This window comes from Mesoplodon bidens, assembly GCF_964165515.1.
Source record: "Mesoplodon bidens genome assembly, chromosome: 10".
In the NCBI taxonomy this organism is placed as follows: Eukaryota; Metazoa; Chordata; class Mammalia; order Artiodactyla; family Ziphiidae; genus Mesoplodon; species Mesoplodon bidens.
This window is the reverse complement of record NC_138172.1, coordinates 59097692-59111666: the sequence shown is the minus strand read 5'-3', so window position 1 is coordinate 59111666 and position 13975 is coordinate 59097692. Positions and strand designations below refer to the sequence as shown.

Genomic DNA, 13975 nt, shown 5'->3' with positions numbered 1-13975 from the left:
GGTAGTAAACAAAAAGATGCATTTGGCACAGGGCCTGGTAAATATTTGCTGGCAAACATATTATACTTGTTTCTACTGATAAATTTGAAATATTATAGATGAGAAGTTCATTGCCAGTTGTGTTTTTTCCTTTTGTAGATCAAGTTCTAGAGGCTTGTAAGAGTTTTTCGTTGTTGTATATTTGTTCACTTGCTTGCTTTTGTTTTGTTAAAATTCAGGGATTTTCCTTAGATATACCTCAGTATGGCTCTTTTTCTCTTCAGTTCAGGGTAGAATTAGGTGAGCTCTTATATTATGCAGGCTACAAAATTTTTTCTTCTATTATTTGTTTATTTTTGTACCTTATGTTCTGTTTTCTCCTTGTGCAATTCTTTTTTTTTTTCCCGCACCAAAACAGTACTTTATTTTGTAAATGTTGACCCATTATTACTCCCATGTTATGTTTTTTTCAGCTGTCAAGTGTACAAGGTGAAGAAAAAATTTAGTTAGATGGGGGTTGCACCTGGAAAATAAATTTCTTAAACTCCACATACACGTTTCAAAACTGCTGGGTCCCAAGTCCATCAATGAACTCCCGGGCTGCCAGTATCACGTGCAGCATACTAAAGCTACACTATCTGAATAGCTTATTAATTCTGCATAAATCAGGTCAAACAATGTGTCAACCTGTAACAGACTGCACACTTTTAACTGAACATGGCAAAATATTCACTCTCTAGAACTTTACATCATCATTTGATGTTAAACAATGAAGCAAATACCAACAGTATATACAAAAAATAGCTTTGCATTTACAAAAGATTGTTTCCCATACTGATTAATCCAGGCAGCTAACTCATTGGTTTATGCAACTTTATTGAAGAAAAATAAATCAATTACTAGCAGAGCTATTAGTTGATCACTCATCCATTGACAACTTGCATCATTTATTCAGTGCTATATTAAACAGTGTATTGGAAGATAGATCAACTAATAGCTCCAAGCCTCCTAACAATTTAAATGAAAATTACAAAATGTTTGAGACCCTATTTTGGAATACAAAGGGTGTTTGACTTCCAATTTCCATTCTCTGTAGAACAAGAACAGGTCATTCCTTTATTGACATACATAAAATACATCACATTTTCTGTTCTGCTGATGCTATAAATTCAATACCAATTCTCCAGCGACATCAGTTATGAGCATAAAGTATATCATGTAACCTCAAATCTCTAACAGTGGAAGGCTTACACAAGATGGATGCTGCTAGAATAATGCTGCTTCCTTTGATGTGGCAACTGAGCATCCATCTCCCTCCCCCTCTGATGATTCTTCAGCATGTTAGAGCAGTGAGGAATGGTTTTAGTCTCATAACCAAGTTAGAGTGAAGACATTGGCCACATAATACACATGCTCCATTTTTTAAAAAATTCTGAATCTTGGGCAACTGTTCTCTTGTAACTACTTTACAGTTTCTAAAAGCAGTTATTGTCCAAAGCTGGAAGAACTTAAATCTTCTCAGATGAGCATGTGAATGAATGGAGGGAAGTAAACAAAAAATAAAATTAAAAAAGATGAGGTCTGATAGGGGAGCAGCCGGATAAGAAAATCAAAAAAGGAACAGTAATTTAAAATTTATTCCAGCTATAATGCAGGTTATTTTGACTTTAAGGTAGCATCACATGGCATACTTCTGAGTCCATTCCCGAGATATTCTGTTGTACTTATCTCTGTCTGTTTTATAGATCCATGCAATCTCTGGCACTAGGGGGTCATCTGGGTTTGGATCACATAGCAGTGAACAAATGGATAAAAGAACTTTAGAAATAGTTAAAGCAGGAGACCACTGTGATCTTAGAATATCGAGACCAATGCTGCCATTACTGTTAATATTTGGATGATAAATTCTTGTTGTAAATGCAACCTTAGGTGGTTTGAAGGGGTAGTCTGTAGAAAAATGAATTGTCAAAAAGAATACACCTCCTTGATATGGGCTGTCATTAGGTCCCATAATCGTGGCTTGCCAATGAAACATATCATCCCCAACTGGGCCTGCAGAACATTGTGCTGGAGGGTCACAGGCCAAATCACTAAGTTCCTTATTAATCCGTTTCAGCGCCATAGTCTGTGCTTTTCGTCTGGCTCCTCAGTATCTCGGTGTGTGTTCAAAGTTCCGGCCAAAACTCTTGATTATCCCGGCGGCTGGGAAGGATTGTCTCTTGGTCTCACACCGGCTCTGCCAGACACAGGCGCTTGGTATTGAGGAGGCGAATCTCGCGAGAATCTCGTGGCTGTCTAACAGGAGCTGTCCTTGTGCAATTCTTATTATTTACATATCAGCTTTCCTGGATATATCCTCCATGTTGCTGATATTTCCTTCATGATCTTTATCTATTCTTGTACTTTTCTTTGCATTTAATCTTTCTGTACAAAATTTCTGATTTCAGTCATTCTCTTCTTAATTTATTCAACTGAATTGTTGGAAGAGGATGCTTTGGATAGATTTAGTTATGTGAAGTTTATGTGGAAGGAAATCTCTGGAAACCTTGGTAGAGGAGTGAGGAAGTAAAATAAGAAAATGAAGGAAACCCATATAACATTCATTCTCAAACAAGTTAAAGGCATATCTCTGCTTATGTACAGAGCAGTTGCTTTAGTGCAACCGATAAGCTTCATTTGAAGCAGCTGAAGCCCAGCAGTTGATCTTAAGCAACTGAACCTAAGCAACTCTAAGAAAGGAGAACATGCCTGCCACCCCATCTAAGGATGGAGTAGGCTGGGGTGTTTATAAGCCAACTCTCCCCAGTCACTAGTTGAGAACTGCTACTTAGAGGGTTGACTCCCTGGCATTTCCTCCCTGCTCTGTGCTTAAGCAGCGTTATCCCTCAAGGCCACACCAAGCCTCTGGCAAGAAGATAAGTAAATCCTGGTTGCATGAAGATAATAACGCAAGTGGATATGGGCAGAGTATCAACAGCATCTGTTACAAGGAGTATTGGGGGAATATAATTAATAACAAAAATTCTTCTCCCAGCTGAGAATCGTTCTACAAAAAGGATTCTTTTTCTAGAGAAGAAGATACTTTTGTTATTGAATAAGCATTATTCAATATTCAATATCAAATCTGAATGTGATGGGCATTACGGGCCATTCACTAAGAGATGAAAAGACAGGAAGAAATGTCACCCTTTAATAGCCAAGCAGATACAAACTATTACATACTTGTTATCAAAGTAAACAATAAGTAATCCTCAAGTAAGAGGTCTCGCTCAACAACGCTGTCACACAGAGTGAATCCTAACTTCACCTGGTTGTCTTCATCCAAGGAAAAATAAACTTCATATATCTTTATGACAGGAGGTAATTTTGCAACTTGGAGCAAGGCTCCCACCAAAGTTAGGCTCCTACCCCCCCCACAGAAACTGGGAGGTGGAGGTGTTATCTATCTTTTATTATATATAAATTTATTTTATTTATTTATTATTTTTGGGTGGGCTGCTTTGGGTCTTTGTTGCTGCATGTGGGCCTTGTCTAGTTGCAGCGAGAAGGGGTTACTCTTTGCTGTGGTGCGCATGCTTCTCATTGCAGTGGTTTACCTTGTTGTGGATCATGGGCTCTAGGCACACGGGCTTCAGTAGTTGTGGCGCACCAGCTTAGTTGCTCTGCGGCATGTGGGATCTTCCTGGACCAGGGCTCGTACCTGTGTCCCCTGCATCGGCAGACAGGTTTTTAACAACTGCGACACCAGGGAAGTCCCAGGTGTTATCTGTCTTGATGCTTGCATTTCAAAGGTGCATCCACATCCTTGAGAAAGACATTCCTAGATCTTAAAGCATAAAAAAGGCCTATCTTATGTCTTCCAAAGAATTTATGTACTTTTCAAAGAGAGGAGAAAGAACTTACAAGTTTTCAAAAGTAAATGCTCTGAAAAAATAATAAATAAATAAATAAATAAACAAACCAATAAAGTAAATGCTCTGAGAAAAAGGAGTGAGGGAAATATCTTCCCTTATTTTCAACAGGAAGAATTGTCTCACTTTTAATTTGTATTTGTTTTTACCTTGGAAATCACGTCTTTTTAAACCATGAAATACTTGTGCCTGCATTTTATTTCTTCAACTGTTGACCAAAATGTGTTTATTCAAGTGTTCCTCTTTCTCTTCCTGCAATTCAGTTGACTTGTATTCAGTGACATGTGTTCAGATGTTCTGCCTGACTTTCCTGTCTATGGCTGCGAGTATTGCACGTTATTTTTATTTGTCAACTTAGATATGGTTGTCAAATTCAGACAGTGATGAAGTCCTTTAAATAGTGAGTGGAAGACAGAGTGATTACCACCCCTGTGGACTGCTGATCCCTGGTTTCTAGGATTTCTTTCAGCCTCAAAGCAAAGCAGGCGGAAACTACTTCTTGGTTACTTCTCAGCTGTTGAGTTCAGGGAGAACAATTACACTCACACGTCCTTCCTCCACGAAGTCCAGATCTCTGATCCACTCCCCTCTTTCTGTGTCTCACAACTGGGCTCCAACGCTGCTTTACAAGTGCTTTCAAGTCCCCGTAACAGTGGATTTGGAAAGGCAGATGTTAGAGAAGCATATTTAGGTAACTGCATTCTATTCCCATAAAATAAATGTTTGTATCTTAGTTATTAAGCAAATGGCTTTTAAATTAGATGTACTTTATTTGTCAATTCAGGAGTTTGACCTGTGATCAAACCTTCCTATAGGTTTCATTACATCAAGATTGATGACCTTTATTCCCTTGAATAGTGAAATAGCCCTTTTATTGTACTGAGACACTCTTCATTGTTTTGGACAAAACGTCTTCAGAGTTTGAAAAGTCAGACCATCCTTGATGTTCCCTAGAGTAAATGATTTGATTGTCCTGAACTGAGAGTCATACACTCTAGGAAACCCTCAACTTCCAAATTCAAGCATAAAGAATCTTCTCTTTGGCACTATCTACCTCTCTGATTTCAAAATACTGAACTACTTTTAAAATACTATTCTTAGTCCCATTGATGCTTCTGGTCCCTCACTCTTCATGAATCTAGAAAGTGTTACATTGGGTATGGAGCTCTGATAAGATTACCCTCCAGAGCAGACTCTTTAGGACATGAATTCTGTAACCTGGGAGAGTTCTTGCCCATTCAGCCCAGGAGAGCAAGGAGTTGTAGGTGAAGGCGACAGGAGCCTGAGATGCTCTTCGGGATCAGCTGTTGCTTCTCTACCACATACTTATGTAGATGTATTTGTACAAGATCCCTTTGTGAGGATAAATTTTGAACCAAAGAATGTACATAAAAAGAATTCCCACATATGTGTATTTAAAAATGCTTTTAGGGCTTCCCTGGTGGCGCAGTGGTTGAGAGTCCACCTGCCGATGCAGGGGACACGAGTTCGTGCCCCAGTCCGGGAAGATCCCACATGCTGCGGAGTGGCTGAGCCCGTGAGCCATGGCCACTGAGCCTGTGCGTCCGGAGCCTGTGCTCCGCAAGGGGAGAGGCCACAACAGTGAGAGGCCCGCGTAACAACAACAACAACAACAAAAAATTGCTTTTAAATTCGTGATTCAGACAAATCCCATTCAGTCCAAGGTACAAATAATAAATGTGTTTCTATGTGAATTTCTTGATCGAGAAAGCTGTGCAGACAATAGACTTTTTTTTTTTTTGAAGAGGATTTATGTTAAAAGAAAGTTCCCTGGGACATTAAGAGGAAAAAACCAGCAAATGGCATTATAGTAAAGTATAACTCTGAGGATAAAATATGACAAGAATAATTGCTAAAGTAAAAACCAAAGTGTAAAACTTGCATGTACTCTATTATGTGTTTTCAACATTTCTTTTTATTATTTAGCTTATTCATGGCACTGGAAGAGCTCCTGGGAGAATAATTGAGATCTCTGAATACATTGAATTTTTTAGTTCATATTTAATTTTTACATTGCTTTGAACCTTATATATTTAGCATAATAATATTTGGCAATAGTCATATTTGACTAGTGTTATTATTGTTATTAGCATCATCATTTAACAGTTGAGGAATCAGAAGCTCAAAATAGTGAGGTCACTTGCCCAAATTTATACAGTATTGAGGGGAAGAGCTGGGATTTTAACCCTGGTCATCACAATCAGAATCTGGCCTGTCAAAGCTAATATGAAATGTGCCCTTTAATGGTTATATGGTCTATCTGACAATAAATTTATGATTCATTTGAAAGTTAAAATTCAAGAAAGTACACATGGTGATTTTAATTTTTTCTTCTTCTGATACACGTGAGCTCTTTGGCTTAGAGTAATTTTTCAAATATACGATCTCTTGGAGTAAAGTTGTACATTTAAACTAACTTAATAATAAGTAAACCACCATCGAACTGATGCACTGTTGGTTATATCAAAGCAATATGTAATTTGAAACTTTTGTAATTATATTCTGTCAAGTGAATTTAATGTTCACAATAAATATCAATTAATGTGAGAGTGTGGCTTTGGAGTCAACACAGCAAATTTAATCCCTTACTTAACTGCAGCCAAGTTCCTTCGCTCCTTTGAGAGAAGAGCTTTAGCTTTTTGAGTGTTTATAGTGCGCCAGGCACTGTAAGGAAATTTATACACACTACTTCATTTCACCTTTACATGAGAGATCTAGAATTCCCTTTTTTGTAAACTGAGAAACTGAATCTCAAAAAATGAGTAACTTTCTTCAAATACTGTAGATAATGAATATCAGGGCTGTTAACTCAAATCTAGATCTCTCTGACTCCAAAACCCTTTTTCACTTTTCACTGCTCTCTGCTGCTTCCAACGCCCACCTAAGGAACCTATGAATAGTAAACGACATAATATGTGTAAAATACACAGTAGTAGCCTCATTGTAGATGCTCAAAGATTAAAATGAATAGTTGCCATTTTGAATTTTCTTAATAATATACTTTAGAAGACACTCTTTTTGGAAAGTAACACTTTCTGATAACAAAGTTATGACAGGCAGGATGAGGACACCTGTGAAGGGAAGTCACGTGACATTTTAAAGCCATGAGAAACCTCACGTGGCATCACATCTAATGTCCTCTCTTGTTTTTGGTTTGGCGAGCTTGTGGAACATTCTTTTATCTGTAATTTCTGTACATAAACAGGTCTAAGTTGAGCTGATGTGGTTGAATGAGGTGGGAGAGGTCCAAGGTGGTCCATGAGACCCTGAAGAAACTGGGACCACAAGAGCAAACTGCTGAGTTTGCAGTTAGGAGTGGAGCCATGATTAGAAGAGCCATTACACTCAGCACCTTCTACAACATGGTCCAAGGTGTTTTCCTGGGCCCAGGGCTACAGAAGAGTATGTACAGGAAAGCACTGGGTGGTATTTGTTCATAGGATACTTGAAATATTTTTCCCTATACATAGAGAATAATACAAAAATACATCCCAGTCTCTAAGATGGTGGTAGTTGTTGCCTGGACTCCACTTTAAAGGTTGCTAAGGTTGAGTCCTGGGTGCAAAGAGTTGAAATAGCCTAATAATAACTAATGCAACTGTTAATCAGATTATCCAATAAGGTGACAAGCCCAGTATAGGATGGGTCACTGTCACAAAGGTAGCTTATTCTACCTTGTTCATGAGCAGCAATGAGTTACAAGCTTTTCTTGTTTTACTTATGCAGACTGTGTTTGTTCTTATAATCACAGAACAAATACTGGATGTGGTGCAAACTGCAATTGCATAATTATTTGATTACAAAATAAATTATCACTGAATACTCATATATATGATCTATACATTGTTATTCATTTAATGAGACATATTGAATGTAATAATAATTTGGAGACATTTTTCCTAAGCTAAAAAGAAAATCATATTAGTTCATTCCAATCCAAGGTCTCAGGACAGTAAATGGCTAGCCATTAAAGAAAACCTTAGCATGACAGTAGAGTAAAGGTATGGTGCTATGATAGAAGAAAAATGCAGTATGTCTTTCACCCTTGGATAATTCATTCATCAAGAGTTTATTCAGTATCTTCCACATGTCCTATTTGATATATGTGTATATAAAAAATAATTTTGGGGGATGAGAAAATGATAAAACAGACATGCATAAGGATAAATTATGAAATAGAATGATGATGCTATAATGGATCAAGGGACAAAATATTGTGAAAAAAACATAATGAAGGAATTAATGTAATTACATAAGCAATTTATGATACAGTAAAATCTTCCTTAACCTACATGTTTTTGGTCTGGAAGTTTTTTGATAATGAAAATAAAGGTTAAAGGGAAATTATAAAGTGCAATGACAGTAACAAATACAACAGTTATGAACAACCTTGGGAACAAATACCACTGGATAACAGTCAGGTTACCTTGGATGTTATCTTAAATATTTATCTGGGAGTAAATATTTTATAAATCTAGTGAGTCAGTTAAGTGGGTGAGAGTAAAGACTACTTCTCTTATAATTAACTATTTAAGAAAAAAACAACATGTATATAGCATCACTTACTATGCATAAATTAAGATGAACACATACATAGGTGCTTACAAAATGATGAGTAGAGACCTCAGGTCAACATGGGGGATGTGTTTGTCCCCTGACAAACACATGAAAGATATATCTACATGTGAAACAGTTCTCACTGAAAACTGGCATAAATACTGCTATACAAAAAAGGCTGTAAGAAAGATAGATACATAATTGGCTAGGAAGGGAAAAGAAGTAATCAGGTCAGGACTGGTGCCTCTGGGAGGGGACTCAGAGGAAAATGGAGATAACATGGGTAGACACCTGCCCTGGGGAGTGAGTGGTAAGAACCACAGACTGGGCATCCCAGCCCAAGAGTCTGACACAGGGAATATAAGTACCTTGGTTGATTGGAGGGCTGGTGGAACTAAGGATGGCTGAGGGAAGCCTGGACTCTGTTAGTGAGGAGGACATGAATGGTTGCTTGCTCCCAAAGCAGGGCAGAGAGGGCAAATCAAAACCTTGAATCATTTCCCATGACTGCCCTGGTGTGCACACTAGAATGAGCCAAGTGAATGCTCCAGCACTGTTTGCTTCAAATTACAACTCCACACTGGAACAAGGGCTGCCATGACTGAGGTTAAGCTTGGCTGTGAGATGCTGTAGCAGATCAAACCCTAAGCAGCATCTGAGCAGGGAGGGGCCAACCATTACTGAAGATTGCACAGGTGGTGCATCAGAGGCAGATAAGAGCTCTGGTGGCCAGACCACCACACCTTGTACCCCCACCTTTGCTGAATACCCACACCAGTGCCTCTTGCTTCAGCACCGTTCCCCTCTGGGGTGAGGGTACTGATTCTGGGAAGGGGAAGAGCAAACACTTAAAGGGAACTGAGCTGGCCCGGACTTGAACCTCAGGGTTTCTGCTCCAGCAGCTTGGGACATGACCATGCACACAATAGGGCAAAGATGGCCACTAAGCAGAGGGGAAGTCTCAGTTCACACCTGGCTCTGACCCTAGCCCCTCCATCTCCAGGCCCACCTCCTACCAAGGTCATAGCTGCCAGCACTACCCAAGGAAAGACGTGACAAGGCACAAAGGCATTCATGTCAAATCCAGCTCTCCTAACAAAGTCACTGGGCACAAACAAGACTGTATAGGGACACTCTCACTTAAGGACACTCCTTCAAGACCACAATAGGTAACTGTTTCACCTGAATTCATAGAGATAGAGAAAGATAAACAAAATGAGAAGACAGAGGAATTTGTCTCAATTGAAAGGGCAGAGAAAAACCCTGAAAAATAACTAAAGAAACAGAAATAAAAGATTTATCAGATAAAGAATTCAAAATATTAGTAATAAGAATAATAACTGAATTAAAGAAAAGAATAGATAAACACAGCAAGAATTTTAACAGGGAACTAGAACATATAAAAAAGAACAAGTCAGAACTGAAGAATATAACAACTGAAATGAAAAACACAGTAGAAGCCATGAATAGTAGACTAGGTGACACAGAAGAATGCATAAGTGATCTGGAATATAAAATAATGGAAATCACCCAATCAGAACAGTAAAAGACAAATTTTTTAAATGAAAAATATTTAAAGAATCTTTGGGATAATAAAATGTGTACCAGCATTTGCATCATGTGAGTCGCAGAAAGAGAAGAGAGAAGGGGTTCGAAAGTGTGTTTAATGAAATTATGGCTGGAAACTTCCGAAGCCTAAAGGAGACAGATATCCAGGTACAGGAAGCACAGAGAGTCCCAAACAAGATGAACTCAAACAGATCCACACCAAGACATAGGGTGGCTCATTGGATAAAAAATCATAAGCCATCTTCATGCTTCTTACAAGAGACTCATTTCAGATTTAAAGACACATACTGACTGAAAGTGAGGGAGTTTACGTGAAAGATATTCCATGAAAAAGGAAACAATAAGAAAGTGGAGGTAGCAATACTCATACCAGACAAAAGAGACTTTAAAACAAAGTCTATACAAAATACAAAAAAGGTCATTATATTTAGAATGATGAAGGGATCAATACAGGAAAAGGGTATTACACTCATTAACACATATGCACCCAATACAGGAGCACCTAAATATATAAAGCAATTATTAACAGATATAAAGTGAGAAATTGACACCAATGCAATAATAGTAGGGGACTTTATCACCCCGCTTATATTGATGTACAGATCATCTAGCCATAAAATTAATAAGGCAACAGTGGTGTTAAATAACACAACAAACCAGTTGGACTTAATAGATACCTATAGGACATTCCATCCAAAAACAGCAGAATATACATTCTTTTCAAGTGCACATGGAACACTCTCCAGTATAGATCACATGCTAGGCCAAAAAGTGAGTCTCAACAAATTTAAGAAGATAGAAATTATATAAAGCCTTTTTTTTTTTTTACTGCAATGGTATGAAATTAGAGATCAATTATTGGAAGATAAATGGGAAAAGCACAAACACAAAAAGACTAAACAACATGCTACTAAAAACCAGTGGGTCAATGAAGAAATTAAAGCGATAATCAGAAAATACCTGGAGACAAATGCAAATCGAAACACAACTTTCCAAAATCTATGGGACACAACAAAGGCAGTTCTAAGAGGGACATTCATAGAGATACAGGTTTACCTCAAGAAACAAGAAAAATCTGAAATAAACAACCTAAGCTTCCCTAAAGGGATTAATAAAAGAACAACAACAACAACAAAAGCCCCAAATCAGCAGAAGGAAAGAAAAAATAAAGATCAGAGAGGAAATCATTAAAATAGAGACTAAAAAACAATTTAAAAAATCAGTGAAACCAAGAGCTGTTTCTTTGAAAAGACAAACAATTTATAAACCTCTAGCCAGTATCAACAAGAAGAAGAGAGAGGACTCAAATAAACAAAATATGAAAGAGGAGAAATAACAACTGATACCATAGAGATACAAAAAATCATAAGAGAATACTGCAAACAGTTATATGCCAACAAATTGGACAACCTAGAAGAAATGGACACATTTCTAGACACATACAACCTTCCAAGACTGAATCAGGAAGAAATAGTAGACAATCTGAACAGAACAGTCACTTAGTAGTGAAATCGATTTTGTGACAAAAAAAAATTCCAGCAAACAAAAGCCCAGGACTGATGGCTTCACAGAGGACTTCTACCAAACATATAAATAAGAGCTAATATCTATCTCTCTCAAACTATTCCAAAAAACTGAAGAAGATGGAGCACTCCCAAATTCATTCTACAAGGCCACCATTACCCTGATACCAAAACCAGATACACTACAAAAATTAAAGAAAATTACAAGCCAGTATCTCTGATGAATATAAAAGCAAAAATCCTCAACAAAATATTAGCAACCCAACTCCAACACTATATAAAAAGGATCATACACCATAATCATGTGGGATTTATTCCAGGGATACAAGGATGGTTTGTTATTTACAAATCAATCAGTAAGATACACCACATTAACAAAAGGAAGGATAAAATTCACATCATTTCAGTAGACACATAAAAAGCATTAGACAAAATTCAACATCAAATCACGATAAAATCTGTAATCAAAGTTAGTATAGAGTGAACATATCTCAACGTAATAAAAACCATTTTTAACAAACCCATAGCTAACATCACACTCAATGGTGAAAACCTGAAAACTTTTCCTCTAAAATCAGGCACAAGACAAGACAAGGAACAAGACAAGGAACAAGTGATGAGAGTGGCCCACTCTCACCAATTGTATTTAACATAGCATTGGAATTCTAGTCACAGCAGTCAGACAAGAAAAATAAATAGGCATTCAGATTGGAAGGGAAGTAGTAAAAATGTCACTATTTGCAGATGACATGATGCTATATAGAGAAAACTCTAAAGTCTCAACCAAAAAACTATTAGATCTAATAAATGAATTCAGTAAGGTTGCAGGATAAAATATTGACATACACGTCTGTTGCTTTTTTGTACACTAAAATGAACTCTCAGAAAGAGAAATTAAAGAAACAGTCCAATTTACAGTCACACTAAAAAAAAATAAAATACCTGAGAATATACTTAATGAAAAAGGTGAAATACTTATACTCTGAAAATTATAAAATATTGATGAAGGAATTTGAAAATGATACAAAGAAATGTAAAGATACCACATCTTCTTGGATAGGAAGAAATAATAATGTTGAAATGTCCATATTACCCAAAGCAATCTACAGATTTAATGAAATCCCTGTCAAAATATCCATGGCATTTTTCACAGATCTAGAACAAATAATCCTAAAATTTATATGGAACCATAAAACCAAATTGCCATAGCAAACTTGAGAAAAAAGAACAAGCTAGAGTTACTATGTTTCCTGACTTCAGACTATGCTATGAAGCTATAGTAATCAAAACAACATAGTACTGGCACAAAGCCAGACACAGAGCAATGGAACAGAATAGAGAGCCCAGGACTAAACCCATGCACTTATGATATATTAATCTACAACAAAGGAGGCAAGAATATACAATGGAAAAAGGACAGCCTCTTCAATAAGTGATGCCAGGAAAACTGGAAAACTTCATATAAAAAATTGAAATTAGGACAATTCCTCACACCATATACAAAAATAAACTCAAAATGGACTAAAAACCTAAATATAATATCAAAAACCATAAAACTCCCAGAAGAGAACATAAGCAGAACACTCTTTGACATAAATTGTAGCAATAGTTTTTGGATCTGTCTCCTAAGGCAAAAGAAATACAAGCAGAAAGAAACAAATGGGACCTAATCAAACTTAAAACTTTTGTACGGCAAAGGAAACTACTGTCAATTGAAAAGACAATCTACTGAATGGGAGAAAATATTTGCAAATGATATGATGGATAAGGGGTTAATATCCAAAATTTATGACCATTTCACACAACTCAATATAAAAAAAACCCCAAAGAACTCAATTAAAAATGGAAGAAGATCTGCATAGACACTTTTCCAAAGAAGCTTATCCAATGGCTTATAGGCACATGAAAAAATGCTCAGTATCACCAATCATCAGAGAAATTCAAATCAAAACCACAATGAGATATCACTTCACACCTGTGAGAATGGCTATCATCAAAAAGTCAACAAATAACTAATGTTGGTGAAGATGACAAAGTAGAACACTTGTACACTGTTGGTATGACTATAAATTGGTGCAGCCGCTATGGAAAACAGTATGAAGTTTCCTCAGAAAGTTAAAAATAAAACTACCATATGATCCAGCAATTCCACTCCTGGGTATATATCAAAAGAAAATGAAAACACTAACTAGAAAAGATACATGTACCCAGTGTTCATAGCAGCATTATTTACAATAGCCAAGACATGGAAACAACCTAAGTGTCCATCAACAGATGAATGGATAAAGAAGATGTGTATATAATGGAATATTACATGGCCTAAAAAATAATGAAACTGCCTTTTGCAACACTGTGGATGACCCTAGAGAGTACCATGCTTAGTGAAATAAGTCAGGCAGAGAAAGCCAAATACTC

The 13975-nt window shown here is 37.0% G+C and overlaps 2 protein-coding genes across 2 annotated transcripts in view; one reads left to right on the top strand and one right to left on the bottom strand.

Annotated features, from left to right (window-relative positions):
- The window catches only part of KHDRBS2 (KH RNA binding domain containing, signal transduction associated 2), a gene marked incomplete at its 3' end in the record, with an annotated part of 662231 nt that overhangs the window by 301410 nt on the left and 346846 nt on the right, over window positions 1-13975 (top strand). The window lies entirely within an intron of this gene.
- LOC308624437 (ubiquitin-conjugating enzyme E2 D3-like) lies at window positions 765-2281 on the bottom strand. The gene has a single exon (XM_081247642.1). The coding sequence runs from the start codon at window positions 2099-2101 to the stop codon at window positions 1658-1660; it is 444 nt and encodes a 147-aa protein (XP_081103768.1). The 5' UTR covers window positions 2102-2281; the 3' UTR covers window positions 765-1657.

Bases quoted from the DNA above. Each gene is read 5' to 3' on its own strand.
- LOC308624437 (XM_081247642.1), bottom strand. From the start codon at position 2,101: ATGGCGCTGAAACGGATTAATAAGGAACTTAGTGATTTGGCCTGTGAC.